Source organism: Coffea eugenioides, chromosome 4, assembly GCF_003713205.1.
Source record: "Coffea eugenioides isolate CCC68of chromosome 4, Ceug_1.0, whole genome shotgun sequence".
NCBI lineage: Eukaryota > Viridiplantae > Streptophyta > Magnoliopsida > Gentianales > Rubiaceae > Coffea > Coffea eugenioides.
Window position 1 is genome coordinate 14,832,937 of NC_040038.1, and position 21,739 is coordinate 14,854,675.

The following is a 21,739-nucleotide window of genomic DNA, read 5'->3' on the forward strand; positions in this document are numbered from 1 at the left end:
GAGAGATTCTCTCCATTGCAATGGAGAGGAGCTCAGCCCACCTAAACTTACCCTCTTCAAAATACTGATAAACTTCGATCCATTTACTAGTTCCTCAATTGACAAATGCCACGAAAGTGACGCAACCAGAATTTAAGAAAGCATCGCAGATCTCAAACCTGTCGGCTTAGATAATATCAAGATGCATTTCTTGGATGCACTCAAGATGATTTTGCTGCAAAGCCAGGAATTCCTAGGACCAGTTTCTATGGAATGAACGGCTTTGCTACGAACAGTATATACGTTTTTCAGCTAGTAAGTAACTTATTGCCTGTTACTTTTAATAACACACCTAAACTAAAACCATGCCTAATTCCTCACTTAGCCATATGTACTTTTAATAAATTATTGCCTGTTACTTTTAGACATATGTACCTTAGCATTTTTGTAATTTAGCTAATGTTTTCTTAATAATAAACTTATAAAAATTACAAAAGTACTTTTTATAAATTTAACGGTGACAAGTATGTCAAATGGACGTAAAAGTCCATTCATGCCTACTGCAGACTTAACAAATTTGCAAAAATGATCAAAAAGAAACTAAACTGGAGGGCGCAATTTCATCCAATAATTAGAGTTTAAGGGTACAAAATAGAAATACATAACAAATTAGGGTTCAAAATGATGTTTAACATCCTGACTAACCGTGATCGATAGGTTTGCAATCACATATAATTTCGTGAATTTCCTGAATAAAAAACCGAAGTTGGATGGCTACTTAGGGTACAATGTATTCTAATACACAATCCATCATGAATTATAGGGTACAAAGTGGATTTAGTCATTTATAAAATACCAATGTTACTTTTAATGTTGTACTAACTAACATAGTCCTTAGTTAATTCCCAAGTTTTAGGTTTATTTTCAATTGTTCCTATATGTTTCAAGGACTTTTCAATTGTTCTTCTTTCCAAGTCTCTTACACATATATTTTTTTTCAACAAGAAGTCCTTGTCGAAATTGATGTCAAGATAAAGGTGTCCATCTTAAATTTTTCATATCTTCTTAGATACTTCGTGCCAAGCTTTTCAATTGGTTTCATATCTTCTTTCCTATGTCAAGGAAGATATATATTAGTGAAAAAAAGACACAAGCACAAACAATATGTGGTCACTGGATAAAACACAAAGGAAAAAATAATGTCTGTTAACATAGAAAATTATTTAAATCTTGTATGTTTCTACTTGGACACGGAGATCAAGGTCAACTAGACTTCCACAAAGTTATATATTTCGTGGAGGTAAGCGATGTTGTCAAAGCAAATTAAAGCCTAGATTACAGATTTTGTCCTTTAAGACACTCTCAGATGGAGGCAATTGAATAGAGAAGTTTGCATGTGTACTATTCAAACCAAACTATTAATGTGCTAGTGTTTGTCTATGCATGTCTTGACTCTTGATTGTCAAACTAGAAGAGATAGCATTCATTATCAAGGCTACTCACCATATCCCCTCTCACAGAGAATATTACTTCACAATACAAGGACTCAGTCTCTTGCTAAGTATCACTGAATAGGAATCAGGGCATAGCAATGATATGTTCACTTAGGCACTGCTTGTTTTGAGGGAATAGGAGGGAAAGGAAAAGAAATGGAGGGACTCTTCCCCTTGGACAAGCAGCCAAATATGCTCTTTCTTGCAGTGAAGTCTTTTCCTTGTAGTGGTCTCTTCCCCTTGAACAAGCGGTCAAAAATACTCTTCTTCTGCCGTCCTTCCTTCGCCTCTCCATTGGTTTTAGTATCACAAACAATGAAAGTTATATTGAACTTCCTGTCTCGGTGACGTTATATTCTTGTCTCGATAACTGCATGTTATTGCTGTATCACTTCTCTTGTTAAGTTCACAAACTTAGAAAGAGTTGGAACATAGAATTTTAACATTTAATAATTGAATAAATTCGCCGGTAAACTACTTCAGTAATTATTCTTTCTTTTATTTTTACATTCTGCATTACAGTATACTCCTGAATGAGAGAACTACTCCTATAAAAAGGAGCATTTTGTACTGCAAAACCAAAAAATCAAAACAACAAACAAAGAAACCAGCAACCGCTGCAAAAGATGGTTGCCATTTCCTCCCCACATTTTGTAATATTCCCCTTCATGGCTCAAGGCCACACTATCCCCCTCCTCTACCTTGCTCGCCTTCTCTGGCAGCGCAATGTCGCTGTCACGGTGTTCACCACCCCAGCTAACTCTCCATCAATCCGTGCTACTCTCCATGACACTGCCATCTCAATTATTGAACTACCTTTCCCAGCACATGTTGATGGCATCCCTCCAGGGGTTGAAAATACTGATAAACTTCCATCCATGTTACTATTTGTTCAATTTGCAAATGCCACGAAACTCATGCAGCCACATTTTGAGAAGGCACTTGAAGATCTCAAACCCGTTGGCTGCATAATATCTGATGGATTTCTAGGATGGACTCAAGATTCTGGCGCAAAGCTAGGATTTCCAAGAATTGGTTTCTATGGAATGAGCTGCTTTGCTACCACCATGTATGCGATTATTGGCCAAGAAAGGCCACATGCACTTACTATGTCACCTGATGAGCCCTTTTCCATCCCAAATTTCCCTAAACTAACCTTGACAAGAAATGATTTCAATCCACCATTCAATGAAATTGAACCAAAAGGTCCAATGGTTGAGTTCATTACAGAGCAAAGTATTGCAATGGCAAAAAGTTACGGCATGATTCTCAACAGCTTCTACAAGCTTGAAGCAGCCTATATTGACTTCTGGAACAAATGCCGTGGACCCAAAGCCTGGTGTGTTGGTCCTCTAGCGGAAGCCAAGCCGCCAGTATTATTAGCTGAAGAATCTGCAAAGCCAAAGTGGAGGCACTGGCTTGACAAAAAATTGCACAATGGAAAGTCAGTTTTGTACGTGGCATTTGGAACTCAGGCTGAAGTATCCCAAGAGCAACTGCTTGAAATTGCAAATGGTCTAGAACAATCTAAGGTGAATTTCTTGTGGGTCATAAAATCAAAACGGCTGGAGATCTTGCAAGGGTTTGAAGAAAGGGTGAAGGATAGAGGGATCATAGTGAAAGAATGGGTAGATCAGATGGAGATACTTAGGCACGAGAGTGTAAAAGGGTTCTTGAGCCATTGTGGATGGAACTCAGTTACTGAAAGCATGTCAGCTGGCGTGCCCATCTTGGCGATGCCATTCATGGCTGAGCAACATCTGAATGCAAGACTTGTATCGGAGGAGGTTGGTGTAGGCCTGAGAATTATGCCATGCAATGGATCAGTAAGGGGCTTTGTCAAGTCATCGGAAGTGGAGAAGAGAGTGAAAGAACTGATGCAAGGAACAAAGGGGGAGGCGGTAAGGAAAAAGATGGAAGAGGTTGGAGAAGCTGCTTGTGATGCAATGAGAGAAGGTGGTTCCTCATGGGAAACTCTAGATCAACTCATCCATGATATAAGTAACTACACAAGATTAACTCCTCTTAATCATGGATTGGTAAGTGAACTTGGGACAGTTTCAGTTAGTTAATAATTTGTTTATGTGTGATGAATTGGTATACAGTATAGTTGTACGTACAGCAATACCATATGGGGCTACTACAGTTTTATGTAAATCAACTTTCGTAACAGGACAACAACATTATGTTAGTGTATACCAAATCTCATGAAAAATACACATCACCTATATGCATCCACAGCAACCCCGAAGTCTTAACCGCAGTGTCCCTGGTTTGTAATAAGTTGTCAGGCAACCGAAATTGTTCTCCTAGCGTTTGGAATCAACTTTGTTTTTTTTTTTAATGTATATTGTATTTATTTGGGATCCAAAAGTTAGACCCAGGTTGATTTTAAAGTTGTGAAATCTGATTAATAATTTGGAAGGGCTATGCAATAGCGACCTCAGAACCTTGCATCCAAATCAACCTTGAGATCCTTGGCTTGATTATTCGACTTGTACAGTAAATAAAATCATCCAAAGTGTCAAGAAGCAAACTTTCATAAAAAAGCCCGTGCAAAATCCTAGAAGACATATCTAGTCTACAGATGTCTGAAGCCAACATATGCGTGTCTTCTAGAGAGTTATTTTACAAGCACAACATCAAAGAAGAAAATTTATTATGCTAATGCTACAACTGAAGACAAAGGGTTTAAAAGACATTCATGCAATAGGGTGTACAGAAATTATCTAAAGGTCTATGCGTTCACTACTTCTATTGATCTTATAAAACTACTTACCAATCGTATCCATCTAGTGTTTGCCCGTGTACACTCAACTCGCAGGACAAACTAAGAGTCTACTGCTGTTCTTCTTGCATATTTGTCAACATCCAAGAAGAGATTTCCAACCAAATAGGAGAGACAACAGATACAAAGTCCAAAAGCCTTTTGTGTTTCCCTCATACTTCATAACGAGGCCTTTTCTTAAAGATCTAAAGAAGCTCTAAACCTGTCTTATAAGGGTTAAAAGGAAAGGGATCAAAGGAACAGGGAAAAGCTTAAGAGTAGAATCATGGATAGACCACCACGTGATCCTAATCATTTCAAACGAGTGTGTTTGGATTGCAAATTTATTTCAAATAATATTTCCCTTGCATCATAAACACATTTTTCAATTCACCTTTTTATATTTCCCACTACTTTTTATCTCTCATACATCAAATCACAAAAAATGCTACAGTAATTATTCCAAATAATATTTCAAATAATACTCTATCCAAACATATTTCAAGCAGTCTGAAATACTTCATTATCGCAACGCGCAAAATTTTAATGTGACGAAGGTTGGGTCTTTCATACTTGAAAATGCTACTGCTTTAGAAATAGTTGTTTGATTTTTTCTTTTGTTTGACAAATTTGTCTCATTAACCCCGCAACGGGACAATTTTGATATGCTCCCTGATAAGCTTGCACATCACAATGGATGGCGTGTTAAAAAAGATGATCAGATTCATAAAGATACATCAAACGTTTGAAGGGATTTAGAGTACTCTCTTGTCTTCTTCACTGCTAAGTCATGCAAATGAGAGCTGTTTGCAGTCAAACTAGCTCGAATAGGGTCCAGAAATGGAACTTAGGACTTCATGCACTTCGTAGCCACATGACAATATGTATTCAAATTCTGAAGTTGGTAATAAAATTCAATTAGCAGAACATTTTTGTTTCAAAACAGATAAGAAAACTGAAAGGCCAACAGTTGATGGTTCACTCTGTCTAACTAAAACTATTTTTGCAAACCTTCAAAACTTTGAAAGATACAAAATGGAATAAAGTGACGAGACAAATCAGTCTTTCAATTTCCCTAGAACCATATAAGCAGGAGGAAACATGACTTGACTTTGTTTCACTTTCAAATAAGATCCTTCGCATCCAAACAATAGCTAAAGAAAATTGAAGAGCCACCTTAAATGTCATATCTCAAAACGAAAGGGAGGAAAAATATTTTCATCCTTCACAAAATGACATGCATCCATGATGAGACCACACCTAGTTAAAACTAGTCTACAAATAATATTTGAGAAAGTACATCACATGATTCTCGAATAAATTCGTCTAGAGATGGCTAATCTAAAGCAGTTTTACGTACATACATATTTATCATATAAAGGCTGCATTAAAATGCTCTAGTAATATATCATAAACCCAGGAACCTAGAAGTCCAAATGTTTAAGAACTCTCCAGTCCAAGAAGAAAGCTTTTAACCATATTCCAGGGACATTACCTTCCAAAACCCCAGAGAAAATGGCCTTGTCATTGCAGTGATTGGTGTAAAAGCAACTAGAGTGTCCAGAAAATTGAACATTAGCTTGTTTTGCCGGCTTAAAACGCCAAGAGATGCATTCATACTCCTGAAAATAAAATAAAAGCGTGCCCATTGGCTGTTTATGAGAAAACTACAAACCAAACAACCAAGCTGAAAGTTGAACATCAAACTGTCCTTTCTACAGTCAGTTCTACGGAGCTCACACACTCCCACGATTAACAAGGTACCCATTTCTGTAGAAGAGAAAACCATAGAGGTAGAGCTCTTGCCATTCTTTGGTTTATGTTGTATTATTCGTCAGCATATAGATAATCATCCAACGAAGGAGGTGCTTCCCGAAAGCATTCTACAAAGTGTCCATCTTTTATCTTTTCCTTTTTTTATCTTTTTTTGGGTGGTTCTGACCAAAGTATTGCCATATGCGTCAGAAAAACCTTAGTTGCTAGTTTTCCTTTAAAAGACAAAATAATTAAAACTCCAGATCATGAACTTAGCGCATTAAGATTCATCAAATCTCCATTACTCTTTAAGCAAGGGTACAAGGCACAGTGTCAGAAATAGTAACAATCATCTCTACACTTAGCTTAGTTCTTCTCATTGTTGCTCTCCAGCTCCCTCCTAAGCTGCAGCGAGAAGTCATCATTTACATCATCATCATCCCAATCATCTTCCCACTGCTGGGTTACTTCTTTGCCTTCCTCTTTGTCCTCCCACTCTGCCATTTCACAATAAAGTGAAGAAACGATTAAAATACAAGTGCAGACAACGTCTAATGAACCTATGCAAGATCAGAATCTTCGTTATCATCACCAAAACACACATATTTAATAGTAACAAAGAATTCCAAATAATACTGCTAAATCACAAACCAGCAAAACTGCAAGAAAGTGGAAATTACATGTGAAACTTTAGTAGCATGAGGAATTGAATGAGAATCTCAATTGAGTGAAACTTATCATACGTGTCAAGATTTACCTCATTGCGTGCATTTTACATCAAAACATCAAAAATAAAAGCAAGCAGCTACAGAATAACAAGAGAGCCAAACAGAACAAATAAGAAGTTCAAACAGCCGTTAAAACAACCTAAAGTAACAATGGTTACTCTACATACCCTAAGAGCAAAATACATTTCAGAACTTTCTTGGCCAAACAAATATAGCCCTAAAGATAAACAACAATTAAGCTCCAACGTGGGGGCAGTTTGATAAGGGTCCACCTGTCTCAGACTCAATAATTATGCACTTGACAGAAAGAAACCCCCCCCCCTCCCAGCAAAAAGCCCCTTCTTATCCAGAATATCCAGGTATCCAGAGAAACAATTGGCATCTTTCCTCCTCTGGATCCACTTCCTTTCTTTTCCCCCTTTGGTGCTCACAAAGAAACACACACTCCAACTCAACACACTGAACTAAACCCACACCGGTTGACCTGTTGATATAAAGAAAGAGGGAGGGGTGTCAAATGGTCAGGGAGGCTTCGAAGTAATGGAAGCCTAGCCATTGTAAAAGGCAAGGGCAGAAAGTCCTGCAACAGTGGTTCATAGAGGAAGGAAAAGGTAGGAAAAGAGGGGCTGGCAGATAGAGGGATCGATTTATAACCAAGGATTCCAGAGGCACTGTAACAATGGATAATTTAGGGCATCCTATGATATGGCCACATTAAGTAAATTTATGAAGGTTTTCAATTCAATTGTTGGCGAGGCCTCAACTTCCAGAGTTCTTTAGCCATCCTCTAGGTCCTTTGCAATTATCATTCTAAAAATTTACAAAAAAAGACTACAGATATGAGAAAGAAGAAAAATAGATGGGTATAGAAGACCGAATTGAACTGAAGGGGGAAAAGCTATGCTATGAAACCTTGGCAGAGAATGCATTGAATTCAATTACACCCCATCAATTGGACGTTCGTTTTTGTGGTAAACACATCTTCCCTCTACAAGCCCTTGCTTTTCCCCTTTCAGTGCTTTAAATTATTTTTAAAAATAAAGGACACACACACACAACATAACCACAGACCCTCCCGCTCACAAGCAGCATCATGAACATCAATAAGTTCAATATGCCGACAAAACAAACACACTCAAACACAAGAAGAAAATACATACATGCAGACACACACAATACCTGTTTCGAATGGTCAGGGAGGCAAGGGAAGTGATGAAAATCTAGCCACTTTGGAAGGCAGGGGCTGAGTCCTGCACTGGTGGTTTGCATAGTAACGAAAAGGGAGGAAGATGTATCAATTTGTATTTAGCCGAGGGTTCCAGAAGCACCAAAACAAAGAATAATTTGGGGCATCCTACGATTCGGCCGAATAAGTGAATTTACGAAGGTTTTGCATTAAATTGTTAGAGAGGCCTCAATTTCCAGAGTTCTTCACCCCTCTGCTGGGACCTTCACCATTATTATTGCTACAATTAATAAAAAAGGATTATATAGATGTGGGAAAAAAAGAGAGGATAGATCTGCATAAAGGACCGAATTGGAGTAGATCCTAGTCGGCGATCTGGGATTCCAGAGCTAAGCTATACAAAGGCAAACTTGGCCAAGAATGCGTTGAATTAAATTATATCTCGTCCATAGGAACTTCACTTGTAGTCGAACAGCAATGTAAGCTAGATTTAAGAATCTAATAAAATAAACAAAAAAGGAAAAAGAGAGTGCTCAGTGAATACGAACCAATAGAAAGAGGTTCACATTTTGAGAGAATATCTCACAAAATCACTCAGATTTCCTATGCTATCTTCATTGCAACTCCCTACTCCAAATTATCCAGGTAAAGGGAAAAAACATTTGACATCTTCCCTCCGCCACATCCCGTTCCTTTCATTTACCCCTTCAATGCTCACACAGGAACACATTAAAACAGACATGCCTACAGACCTCCCTCTCACAACAAGAACCAAAAACACTAATAACAGAGTTAGAAATGTCACAACACAACACAAACGCACCAAAACACACACACAAAATGTATACATGCAGAGGCTACACATGTTCACCTGTTCATAAAAGAAATGGGGTATCAAATGTTTCGGGAGGCTTGGGAAATTATGAAGGTCTAACCAACTTGAAAGGCAGGTGGCTGAATACTGCAGTGGTGGTTAGCAGAGGAAGGAAAAGGCATAAGAAAGGGGCCTGCAGCTAGAATCAGAGGACGAAAGGGGCTGGCACCCAGAAGGATCAACAGACAAGGATTCCAGAAGTACCAAAACAAAGGATAATTGGTACATCCCACAATTCGGCCCAATAAGCAAAATTACAAAGGTTTTACATTCAATTGTTAGAGGGGCCTCAATTACCAGAGTTTTTTACTTTTTTACTCCACTGGGACCTTTGCTATTACTATTCCTAGAATTGACAAAAAAAGGGAAAGATTATATAGACATGAGAAAGAAGAAAAGATAGATCAGCATAAAAGGCCAAATATGAGTGAATCCAAGACGGCGATCTGGGATTCCAGAGCTATGCTATACGAAGGTAAATTGGCTGAGAATGCTTGAAATTGAATGACATCTTAGCCATAACACCTTTGCTTTTGTAGTTGGTGATTTGCAGGTCAAAATGCAAGATTTGAGAAATTGTAATAAAATAAACAAAAAGGGAAAAGAAGAGTCCTGAGTAAAAATACGAACCAACAGAAAGGTCCATGTTTTGCAAGAACATCCAAAAAAATCACTTAATTTCTTATGCAATACTTTATCATGACTCACTACTCCAGACAACCCAGATAAAGGGAAAAACATCTGGCATCCTCCCTCCTCCGCAATCCCTTCCTTTCTTTTCCCCTTCAGTGCTCACAAAGAAACATGCTACAAATAACATATCTACAGACCCTCCCTCACCAGAAGCACCATGAACACTATTACTAGACCTGGAATAAGTCTAAAACACACACACACACTGAAACATGCGTACATGCAGACCCAGACACGTTAAGCTGCTCATAAAAAGAAACAGAGGAAGGGGTGTCAAATGTTTGAGAGGCTTTGGCTAGTCATGAATGCCTAGCCATTTTGAAGGCCAAGGGCTAAAAGTCCTGAAGTGGTCATTCGCACAAGGAAAAGGGAGGAAGAAAGGGACCGGCAGGGATCAAGATCAACGTATATATAGCTGAGGGTTCCAGAAGCACCAAAATAGAGAATAATTTGGAGCATCCTACGATTCAGCCAATAAGTAAATTTGCGAAGGTTTTGAATCAACTCGTTAGAGAGGCCTCAATTTGCAGAGTTCTTTACCCCTCCGCTGGGACCTTCACAATTATTATTCCAAGGGTTGACAATATACATATACATATAGATGTAGGAATCGAAAAGATAGATCTGCATAAACAACCGAATCAGAATGAATCCAAGTCGGAGATCTGGGGTTCCAGAGCTATGCTATCCGAAGGCAAACTTGGCCGAGAATGCATTGAATTGAATTACATCTCGTCCATAGGACCTTCAGTTTTGTAGTTGGTGAATCATGAGTGAAAATGTTAGATTTTAGAATTTGTAATGGTATTCAAAAAGAAAGAGGGAAAAAGAGAGTGCTCAGTGAATACGAACCAATAGAAAGAGGTTCACATTTTGCAAGAACATCTTGCTAAATCACTTGATTTCCTATTCTATCTTCATTGCAACTCTTTCCCCAGAATATCCAGGTGAAGAAAAATTCTTTGATACATGTAAAATACTAATTAACAATAACAGTCTCACACAAGAAAAGAAAATCATAGAATCACCAAGAATCAATTTACATCTTACAGGCATCAAAATGTCAAAACAAACTGCATTCGGTAATTAATATATACAACAAAATAACCTAACCTATCTATGACATCACTTTGCAGTGCCATATATTCATCTACTGTGCAGACAACACATGTATTCATATAGCAAAAACCAATCAAACAGGCGGAAATAAAAATGTTCAAAGTATTTACTTTGACTAAAAAAAACCGAAGATTACGCTGAAATCAGAACAACAAGAAACTCGACAGTCGTTAGAGGTAAAAAGTCAAGCAAGGGAGTTGACATACCCTGATCAATTTCAAACTCCTCAAATTCATCGTCGTCTTCAAAAAGATCAATCTTCGCGTCCTCGGTAGCTGCCTTTGGTTGCTCAGTAGTTGCCATTGTCAGTCACTCAAAGCAAAACTACACATCAAATTTTTCATAAATATAAGAAATGTACAGATCGTGGGTAAATAACCTATGTTGCCATCAAAGCCCTAGTTCAGAAAATAAATAAACAAATCGAAAAAATCAAACCAAATAATCAACTAATCAGCTAACTAGTTAATATATCAGTCAACACAACCAACAGACATCGAGACTGCAAGCAAAAATCGAGCAAATGAAACGAACGTCTGACTTCCATCACCGCGAAGAGGAATTTGGAGAAATATAAAATCAGAGCATCCTTAAAATATGTAAAAATATGGAAATACGAAGAAAAATGAATCGAATAAAAGACAGATGTAATTACCTTACCAGCGTATACTTGGTTCTTCGATCCTAAAACCAAAAAAGATCGGAAAAAGAAGAACCAGAGATTAGCACAGCAAATCCAATCGAAGTAAGGTAGTCGAGAACGGGGTGTTTTGAATGAAGAGGAAGGGGGGCTAGGGTTTTGAGAGGAGCGCACCCGAAAAATCTGGAGGAATCTTGTAGATGGGGAAAGGAATTAGGTCATAAGCAAGTTTATATACTCTTTTTGCAAAATCCAAAAATGTTTTTTTTCTCACTCTCCTCCTCCCTAAAGGTTATTCTAGATTGAATAATTTTTTGTTGGCCCTAAAAAGGAGCAAAAGTTTTCAATTAAGCTCCTAAAAGTGAAAAGGGGTTTGGGTTTGGTAGTTAAGTCCCTGGATTAGCTCCAAGAGTTGCCGGCTTATGGAGTTCAATCTGGGATTAGGTTTAATTAATCAACGAAAAGTCATTACTACAGTTGAAAGAAGACAACTGGCTCCTGGGATTGGGTTCTTGGGTGGTAGTATCCCACTTAGCAGCAGGGTTCCCCCCTTAGGCTAGTTATCTCACATCGGTTCGGGGAGGGATTTGGGTTGGGTAGTTAAGTCCCTGAGTTGGCTCCAAGAGTTGCCGGCTTTTGGAGTTCAATTTGGGATTAGGTTTAATTAATCAACGAAAAGTCATTACTGGAGTTGAAAGCTCCTAAAAGTGAAAATGTTGTAATTTGGCTCTTATGATACATTAAAATTGAACCTAACTTTATTGACAATACCGTTATTGATTGTAAATCAACAATCATGTTCCCAATAAGTTGAGAAGCTGAATATTTTTTTTTATGAAGAAGCTGAATAATCACTCATTAAGACTTTTAACAATATCTTGCATGATCAAAAAAGGAAATATAAGCTTGTATAAGTTGAAAATTTTTTAGAACATTTTCGTTGGAGGTAAAATTGAAACATTTCTAGTTTTTGGGGCTTTATTAATATTTTATTAATTACTTTGCATGATAAATATGAAGTAACTTATTTGCTATATAGCAGATTTGACTTCTCTCTTCATTTTTCACAGTGTACATATTTTCATTTATTAATAAGAGTTAGGATTAGTCGAACTTAAAATGATTATGTCTCTTCCTAATAAATGAAAACATGTTATGCATCTAGATGTTCACTGTAAAATATGGAAAGAGAATCCACTAGAGAGGAGCCAATTCCGTGGTAAAGTTGATTATACTAAGTGATCTACAAATTTCTGAAGTAAATTACTACTCACAATGTAGGGAAAATTTTAATGTAGCTTGAATTTTGGTACCCTTTTTATCAACTCTACTACCCTAAACTTTGTTAGATTTATACATCTTCCCACTTAGCCGTTGCATCTATTTCATTTTCTGTTTCTAAGGGAGTGCTTGATTCAAGTTTAGGAATCGAAATTGTAATTGGAATCATGTCCAAAATTTGAGTATGGGTCTTGATCAAGGATATCATTACAATAATTAGTGTTTGGTATATACTTATAAGCTTTTGGAATCAATTTGTTTTTCGTTTTCTTGTCTTTATTTTTTTTCTTCTTTCCATTTCCTGCTTCCTTCTTCCTAGCCTTTAAATACTCATGTTTCACCAAATTCTCTTGAACCACCACCAATCAACTTTATAATCTGTGGAGCATGGGAAAGCGACTGACAAGAGATGAGAGAAAAGCTTACACAAAAAGAAAAAAAAGAGAGGAGAGAAAACCAGATGGAGAGGAGCGACTGCCATGGAGGATTGTAGGAGAGAGGAAGAGAGTGAAGAGAGAAGAAAAGGGAAAATGAGAGAGAGATTGACAAGAAAGGAGAGAGAACCAGATGGGATGGGGCTATTGCCATGAAGGATTGGAGGAGAGAGTGAAGAGAAAAGAAAGAGAGAAAATGATGGTAATAGAAGGCTGCCGTGGAAGATGGGATGAGAGCGAAAAAATGAAAGAGAAAATATGATGGTAAGGTGTTGCCATGAAAGTTGGGCCAATGCGATATAATGATGAAGACAATATGTTTTCTTTTCTTTTTTGAAGTTTTCGAGTCAAATTGAGTTAAATTTGGGAATCCACCAAAACCCTCCAATTTATACGGGATTGAGAACTACCAAATTTTAATGATTTATTCCAAGATTTTGAATCCAATACATGTAATCCAAATAACAAGAATTGGAATTATTTCAGTTCTTGATTCCAATCTTCTTTTACCAAAAGGCACCGAAGTTTACTTAACACTAGTTTCCAGTAAAAGTTCATTGTGTTAGGGTAGTTAGGCCTTGTTCTCTAATGATTTTCAAGACTTGATTCTAGATTTTAATTTTGGAAAAGCTATTCTATTGCGTTCTTAACTGTTTTTCATATGTTGATTAGTTACTATCAAGTATCAATCAAGCCATTTAGTCAAATGCAAAGACCAGTATAGCAACAAAAATACCAAATGGTTTTAATGATCTTTTTTATGGCTGGCTAATCAATCGATACCAATGTGGTTTAAAAATCAATGTTTGATTGTCTTTGAAACTATGTTCTTGGATGCACATTCATGATTGGAATTCAGTACTTAGGATGCAGAGTGAAGTCTTTAAGGTCTTTAATCTGCTAATTTTAATGATGATAAATAAGTCATGAGATTGTTTTAGAACGTAAGAGTGAAGACGACGTTAAGGTCTTTATTCTTAATTTTGATGATTAACAAACAAATTATGAGATTGTCTAACATGTCAAATCAGAACGTGATAGATGAAAGATTTGTCTAACAGATCTAGAAACAGGAAAATGGCGCACCAAAGAAACGAAAAGGATTGAATGTGAAGCTTCATTCTTGCTAGCAAAAATGCTTAAAATTGAAGTTAGTAGAAAGCGCAGGTAAAGTGACAAAACGTTCACAAGTTTACTGAATCTTAGAAAAAGTGATTTTTATGGATTATATATGCAGCAGAAAAGCACCTTAAATTTGGCGAACTAATTTTCAATTAATTGTACCCAATTTATACATCTTTATTCTTCCATAATTGGTCTTCATTTAAGTCTTAACAAGTCTTCATCCGTTGATTAAGCTATCAGGAGCTGTAGTTTGTATATTCATACCGTTGAGGGTGCTACTGAGCTTTTATTTGCAAGTATAGGCTTTGAAGATTGCTGCTATCATTGATAATAATCAACCTTGCATTCTAATGAAGACTATGGAAAATTTTCTGAAAGGAGATTACAAAGTATGCTCTATATATATATATGTATATCACAAGCAAATAAAGAATGATTAATTACAAAGTCTCAGCTCTTGAAAATTCGAGCTATTACAGGAAAATCAAACCGTGTGAAGAAAAAAATTGGAAAGCCATCTAGTTCACCAAGGATATATACAAATGTGTTGAATTCAAGAAAGTTTATCATGCTTTACCGAACATGAACAAACTGTCCAGGCAGAACTTGTCTGATCGAACCAGAAGAGCTGGTTTCGCCGAATTTATGCAGGATTTTGATAAGGGATCGAGCTTTCTTGCCTGCAAGACTTGTTCCTTCAGTCACAAGTGAATAAAGAGCAGGCATGAGTGATTGATCTTTTGCTAAAACTGAGATAACATCTGCTCCACAATTTAGGCACAGAGAGTGCAGAATTGAAAGACAGTACTCTTTTCCTGCTCGAGATGTTGTTGAATGCAATTGCCCCAAAACTGTAGGTAAGGCTGAAGATTCAAGAATCTTGGATGAGCCATTAACACTGTCGGCCAATGTTGCGAGGACTGCTAATGCATCTGTTGTAAGCTCTACTTTTTCTGAAATAGCTAAAAGATTGACCAGTGCTGGAATTGTCCCTGCTGCAATCACCCTCTGATGATTTCTGTGGGACAAAAGCAGCCCGAAAATCGCAACTACGGCATTCTTTTTCCCACAAGTAGAACCATCTTTGATGAGCTCTACCAAAGCTGGAATTGCATCAGGTGTTTCTCCAATCAGTTTACGATATTCATGAACTGAGGTTAGGTAGAAAAGTGTTGCAGCTGCCGTTTGTCGAGCTTCCATTTTGAGTCCGTTTCTGAGCACTCTGAGAATCAATTTCAAGCCCCAATTCTCCATGATTTCTTTCGTACCACTGGAATGCTTTGACAGCTTCAACAAAGCAGACATTGCATTCTCTTGCATAGATGGATTCTTAGAGTTAAGTAGTCCTAAAAGTGGGGGAACAGTTCCAGCTTCAATCATGCAAGACCTGTTGAAAATGTTTGATTTTGCCAGCAAACGAATCTCGTAGGCAGCCTTGTTCTTTTGATCAACAGTCCCAAAACATAGCCGGCAAGCAAGGAAATGAGCAAGGAATCTAATGGCTTCTGCGGCAGCAGCACTTCCTGGTACAATCGTCCTCGATACATCGCGATTTTTCTTCCTTGATTTAGCCAAAGAAATCCCATTATCAGCACAAAACTGCTGGATAAGTTTCAGCAAAGCCGAATTTGGCACCAATTCTGTGCTTGTCAGCTTCTCCCCCGTTTTGGGACAAATGAGATGCCCTGATCCCAACCATTTCTGTATCGAAATTCGATCATACGTCTGCCCAGTTGACACAGTTACTGGATCAGTCATCAGCTCCAATGATATGGGACACCTGAAGTCCTCAGGATTCAAACAAGTCAGAGTTTCCAAGCTATGTCTCCCATCATCTGATTGATCCGAATTTCCATAATCATAATCCTCATACAAAACTCCCCTGGAATAACACAGCAGCCCAACTAAACTGCTCAATAACGGCAACTCTCTCACATTTCCATCATTTAATTCCAATCTGATCTCTTCCTCTAAAAATTTAATCTCCTTTTGACAATCATTCCAACTTCTGATATCAAGAAAATCAAGAACTTTCTTGATAACACACCTCTCAGGCTCAAATCGGTTCTCAAATTGATTCGATATCACAATAACCCTCTTCAGTTCTTCCTCATCCTCAATACCAATCTCCACTTTTGCCTTCTGTGATTGCGTTGCTACTAATTCCACGAGCTCCTTAACTTCGCGTGACAAATCAATAGATTTCAGTGGAAGTACATCAAGAGCAGTAGCCATTGCTCTTACCAAAACCCGAAATTGAGTCGTGATAAAATGCGATTTCATCAGTATCCACAATCTAGCTCCTTCTCTCGTGCAATCCTCCAACAAAAACTCAATTTTCTGAAACGTAAGATGAAGTTCAGAAAAGCAGAGGACAAAGGAGCTGGACAAGCTAGGAACATGTTCTCGAATTTCCTCGAAAAACATCAAAAGAATCCCAATTTGGCGAATCACTTCGCGGGCATTTTTCCTTTGGCTTGGGATATATTTGGATCGGAAACTACATATCCTACCAGAAAGATTTATTAGCGACTCCAGAAGTATCCCTGGAGATATCCCTTCACATGGATGGACAGCCGGAAATGTCAGAATCCGGCGATCACTCCGATCAAACCGTTGAATCATTGGAAATTTACAAACAAAGTTAACAAATTTGTTTGTATGATCAATGAATTTTGTGTTGTTTGTTGTGTTAGTTGAAATTTTAAGTATGGTCTGTTTTAGGAAGGTAAATATAAGATTTTTGTGGGAAGTTTCTGTTGGTGTATCCATATTGAGAAGGATTTGAATGATTTGAATTTTAATCGACACGTGGCATTAGAATATGGGTCTTTTGACTTTTTAAATTTCTGCGTGGACTTTTGGTGGGACCGTAGTGAGGTGACCTTGGCAGTGAGGTGTACCATACACGTGGAATGGATACGTGTGCACTAGGGATTGGCGGATAGTGACTTAATATAAAGGCTATATTGCAGAATATAAAAATTTTATGTGAATAACATTTTCATTTTTTTCCGATAAATAATAGCATTCCTATATTTGGCCACTAAATAAAACAAAAAAATTCCTATTTGTAACAGTGATAATCTACATTAATGCGTGCAAATAGACACGTGTAACTAGTACTAGTATATTGCGCAGCAAGCAAATCTACACGAGCTCATTTGAGATGAAAATGAGTAAAAAGTATTTTTATGTAAAGATATATATGGTAGGTTTATGTGTAATGATTTTATAAAGTGACAATCACGTTTGACTTACATAAAGTTATTTCCAAGAAATCTTACATATAAAACGCGTCTATACTTTACACAATCACTTGTCACACATATGAAGTCATTTTAAAGAAATTTGATGTTGTAGAAACCATTTATTTAACAAATCATTTCATACTTCTAATCTCTCTAACTTTTACTTTCTAAGCTTCTTACTTCATAATACCGTGAGGGGTGATATTTAGGTGTATTAACACGTAATTGATCAATCGATTTACTTTTTACACACGTCTTTATAAAAATCAGAGTATATATGGAATAAAAAATTAAAGAAAATAAGATATTTTATCAAAATTTACTATAGAGGTCTCTTACAGAAATTCTTACAGATGATCCATCACAAGTCATTTATAGAATTTCTTATAAATCGCCCACCAATGCAGTTCTCACATCAATATCAAAATTCGAACACACGATTTTTTATGAGAAAATGACCCGTTGATGCAAATTAAATTTAACTTGTGTTGCTATTGAATTGAACGTGGCTGATTACAGTGGATTTTACACGTAGGAAGTAGGCGTGTTACACGGTTTACATTTGTGCAGCTAACCTGGAGAGTACTGATAGGAGGAGGGCAGTTTTTTCCTTCTTTTTTTTAATATTTGATGTTTGGATAAATGATTGGACTGAGTGAAGGTTCCTTGAGGTCAATCTCATGTGGGTCCAAGATTTGGCCGACACTGGGGGCACGTGGATGTATCAGGACACCGTGACTTGCAGCGTCAGGCGGGGGGAAAGTCCGCTTAAATTCATGAAGCAGTGCAGCCGACAAGGAATAGATTATGGATGTTCCAAGGCAAAAAGCTATGGCCTTTGCTTCATGCAACGGAGGAGAAAAGTCATTTTCGCACCATGATCTTCCGGCAGAAGGTATATCCCATCCCGGATCCCGTTGGGATACTACGCTATTGTTGGAACAAATTGTATGGTGCAACTGACGGTGTAAATATATTTAACCTGAATTTAAACGAAGGAGATCGATTGCAAGGCATTTTGATACGTTACTATTAGCCGTTGGCTCACACTTGGACAAATTCGATTTCTAAAAATTCAATAATTTAAATTGTACCACACCATCTCACCAAATGATGTAGTTATTTGTCACCAAATGGTATAGTTATTCTGTGTACATTTGTTGGGGTAGTTATTTGTTGTATTCTTCACGTTGTTGGTTTGGTGTCTCATTTTGTTGTGCAATTAATGGATGGTGCAATTGAACCTGGGAATTGCAGAAGTTTGGAATTTGATAAGGAGCTCTACTATCTAGTTGTGATTGCAGAATGCAATTAATAGTGGGATATTTATTTGATCTGAAATTAAATGGATAGGATTGACTTTCAGACACAATTTTCAGTATATATTAAAATTTGTTATGTTTTTACATGATTTTATTCTAGTATCTACCTTTAGTGTTTCAGTTTGTACATATTGTTTAGTGCACACACTATACGTGCATATATATATATATATATATATATATATATATATATTTTGTCAATACAGGGTGTATCCCAATTTTGTCGGATTAATCACCCTGTACCTGAAGTACCCCGCCCCTAAGAGCACACGGCGTTAAGAGAGGTTTGAACCCTGGACCTTGGAATTTGGAATTTGATAAGGAGCTCTACTATCTAGTTGTGATTGCAGAATGCAATTAATAGTGGGATATTTATTTGATCTGAAATTAAATGGATAGGATTGACTTTCAGACACAATTTTCAGTATATATTAAAATTTGTTATGTTTTTACATGATTTTATTCTAGTATGTACCTTTAGTGTTTCAGTTTGTACATATTGTTTAGTGCACACACTATACGTGCATATATATATATATATATATATATATATATATTTTGTCAATATAGGATGTATCCCAATTTTGCCGGACTAATCACCCTGTACCTGAAGTACCCCGCCCCTAAAAGCACCCAGGCGTTAAGAGAGGTTTAAACCCTGGACCTTGGAATTTGGAATTTGATAAGGAGCTCTACTATCTAGTTGTGATTGCATAATGCAATTAATAGTGGGATATTTATTTGATCTGAAATTAAATGGAGAGGATTGACTTTCAGACACAATTTTCAGTATATATTAAAATTTGTTATGTTTTTACATGATTTTATTCTAGTACCGGACTAATCACCCTGTACCTGAAATACCCCGCCCCTAAGAGCACCCAGGCGTTAAGAGAGGTTTGAACCTGGACCTTGGAATTTGGAATTTGATAAGGAGCTCTACTATCTAGTTGTGATTGCAGAATGCAATTAATAGTGGGATATTTATTTGATCTGAAATTAAATGGAGAGGATTGACTTTCAGACACAATTTTCAGTATATATTAAAATTTGTTATGTTTTTACATGATTTTATTCTAGTATATACCTTTAGTGTTTCAGTTTGTACATATTGTTTAGTGCACACACTATACGTGCATATATATATATATATATTGTCAATACAGGGTGTATCCCAATTTTGCCTGACTAATCACCCTGTACCTGAAGTACCCCGCCCCTAAGAGCACCCAGGCGTTAAGAGAGGTTTGAACCCTGGACCTTGGAATTTGGAATTTGATAAGGAGCTCTACTATCTAGTTGTGATTGCAGAATGCAATTAATAGTGGGATCTTTATTTGATCTGAAATTAAATGGATAGGATTGACTTTCAGACACAATTTTCAGTATATATTAAAATTTGTTATGTTTTTACATGATTTTATTCTAGTATCTACCTTTAGTGTTTCAGTTTGTACATATTGTTTAGTGCACACACTATACGTGCATATATATATATATATATATATATATATATATATACATGCAATTTTTTTGAGTGCAAGATTGTGAGTTAAATTACAATGATAACAATTTTAAATTTCTTAATGTGAAATTTATTTTCATTTATTTCATTCTAGCTCTAGAAAATCCCATGTTGCAATTTTTAGTTTCTAGGACACTAACAACTAGTTAGGGAGATGAGATTTGAGTAGAAAAGTAAAGAAAAGGAAGAGAAATCCATATCTTTCTCATGTTTGGGACTTCTAGATAGTGTTTGTTTGCCAGTAAAAGAGTAGGAAAGTGAAGGAAAATAACTTTTCTGCAAGTTTTGAATGTTCGTTTTTTAGGAAACTTATGGAACCCACCACATAAAATTTTTGTGTAACCACTTATTGTGCTATAGAATTTTTCCTACAGAAATCAATAGGAAATGTGAGTTGCGGAAAAGTTTCAACTAGTTAGATTTTTTACAACTCCTTTCTTTCTAAACTATTTTTTCCATTCTTAACTTCAAAATAAATTAGAAAAACTTAGAATTCACAATTCAAAAAATTGGCTTGTGGTTAGATATTTTATTCTTAATTTAACAATTAATGGATTAGTAGTTTGTTGGATTTACATGACATTAGTATTTTTTTTCTTTTACATTTTATGCTTCTTTTTATGTTTATATATTTTGTGAACTCTTAACCTAGAAGGGATTCTAAAGTCCCATTTGATAATCAAATTCAATCCCTAAATTTAATGAATTCAGACGTTATAACAAAAAATAGAATGCTTAATTAATTAAGTAGTTCGGAATTGTTTAACCAAAACTTATTCAAAACAATAAGTGATAGGCTCTCCCACCTCAATAATTGATGAAGTGTATATATGAATGTAATCATTTCAATTTTTTGTATGGATGAACCTTTTATGGGATTGAAAATGCCATTTTTTTATTATTAAGAGTATGAATTCTCTAATCATCTCTCTTGTCTTTTCTTAAATAGAATTCTTTAATCATACGTTCTTGTATCAATGAACCTTATGACTGAACCTTCTATGGGACTACATTTAATTATAAACTATAACAACACTCGGAATTATGATAATGTAGAATGAATTTCCCGTGAAGGAATAATGCATTTCATGCCAAATCCATAAAGAAACTAATGTAGCCCTTATCTATATATGACATCGTTCTATGGACCAAAAATTTTAAGATTATTTGATTAGCTTTGATTCAATATATTACTATTATCCTCCTTGCAGGGTCTGCAAATTTCATTGGCTTAATCAACATCTATTTTTTCTCTCTCTTTTTTTTTTAAAGAAAATGTTAGTAATTGATTTTTTTTAATATAAAAAATGATTGTTCAAAATACCGAGACCTTTACCTTTCTTGCAAATACTTAGGTAAACTTAATCTTGCAGACCATTGCTTTAAGTAATTGTACATATATGTATATTATTATTTGTACCTCATGCAGGAATGCAAGTTTCTAAAGCATGTTGATTTGCAAACAGGTGTACCTAAATACTTTTCGTACATCTACTAGCTATGAAGCAAGATTTACAGGTCTTTAAATCAATTGTCGGTTTAAGCTTCTATAGTTGTGGCATGATAA

The 21,739-nt window shown here is 36.3% G+C and overlaps 3 protein-coding genes and 3 non-coding genes across 9 annotated transcripts; 1 reads left to right on the forward strand and 5 right to left on the reverse strand.

Annotated features, from left to right (window-relative positions):
• The first annotated feature begins 2,098 nt into the window (after positions 1–2,098).
• Positions 2,099–3,544, forward strand: LOC113769115 (UDP-glycosyltransferase 90A1-like). Its single transcript, XM_027313593.1, has one exon. It carries the CDS (start codon positions 2,099–2,101, stop codon positions 3,542–3,544), a length of 1,446 nt encoding a protein of 481 aa, XP_027169394.1.
• A 2,698-nt stretch (positions 3,545–6,242) lies between these two features.
• Positions 6,243–11,477, reverse strand: LOC113768564 (protein DSS1 HOMOLOG ON CHROMOSOME V-like). Of its 4 annotated transcripts, none has more exons than XM_027312971.1 (4): positions 11,409–11,477; positions 11,250–11,278; positions 10,801–10,918; positions 6,243–6,491 (listed from the first exon to the last, which is right to left on the reverse strand). In XM_027312971.1, the coding sequence occupies exons 3-4, from the start codon at positions 10,895–10,897 to the stop codon at positions 6,361–6,363; spliced, it is 228 nt and encodes a 75-aa protein (XP_027168772.1). In that variant the 5' UTR covers positions 10,898–10,918; positions 11,250–11,278; positions 11,409–11,477; the 3' UTR covers positions 6,243–6,360. The 4 variants fall into 4 exon arrangements, with proteins under 4 accessions (XP_027168772.1, XP_027168774.1, XP_027168773.1 ...); XM_027312973.1 differs by having other exon boundaries at positions 11,255–11,278; positions 11,409–11,455; XM_027312972.1 differs by lacking the exon at positions 11,409–11,477 and having other exon boundaries at positions 11,255–11,402.
• LOC113769751 lies at positions 8,022–8,179 on the reverse strand. The gene has a single exon (XR_003468296.1). It is a non-coding gene; the product is annotated as a small nucleolar RNA snoR145 (small nucleolar RNA).
• On the reverse strand, positions 8,958–9,119 carry LOC113769753. Its single transcript, XR_003468298.1, has one exon. It is a non-coding gene; the product is annotated as a small nucleolar RNA snoR145 (small nucleolar RNA).
• LOC113769752 lies at positions 9,881–10,037 on the reverse strand. The gene has a single exon (XR_003468297.1). It is a non-coding gene; the product is annotated as a small nucleolar RNA snoR145 (small nucleolar RNA).
• A 3,033-nt stretch (positions 11,478–14,510) lies between the features above and the next one.
• Positions 14,511–16,758, reverse strand: LOC113767486 (U-box domain-containing protein 19-like). The gene has a single exon (XM_027311598.1). The coding sequence runs from the start codon at positions 16,697–16,699 to the stop codon at positions 14,648–14,650; it is 2,052 nt and encodes a 683-aa protein (XP_027167399.1). The 5' UTR covers positions 16,700–16,758; the 3' UTR covers positions 14,511–14,647.
• Positions 16,759–21,739: the final 4,981 nt, after the last annotated feature.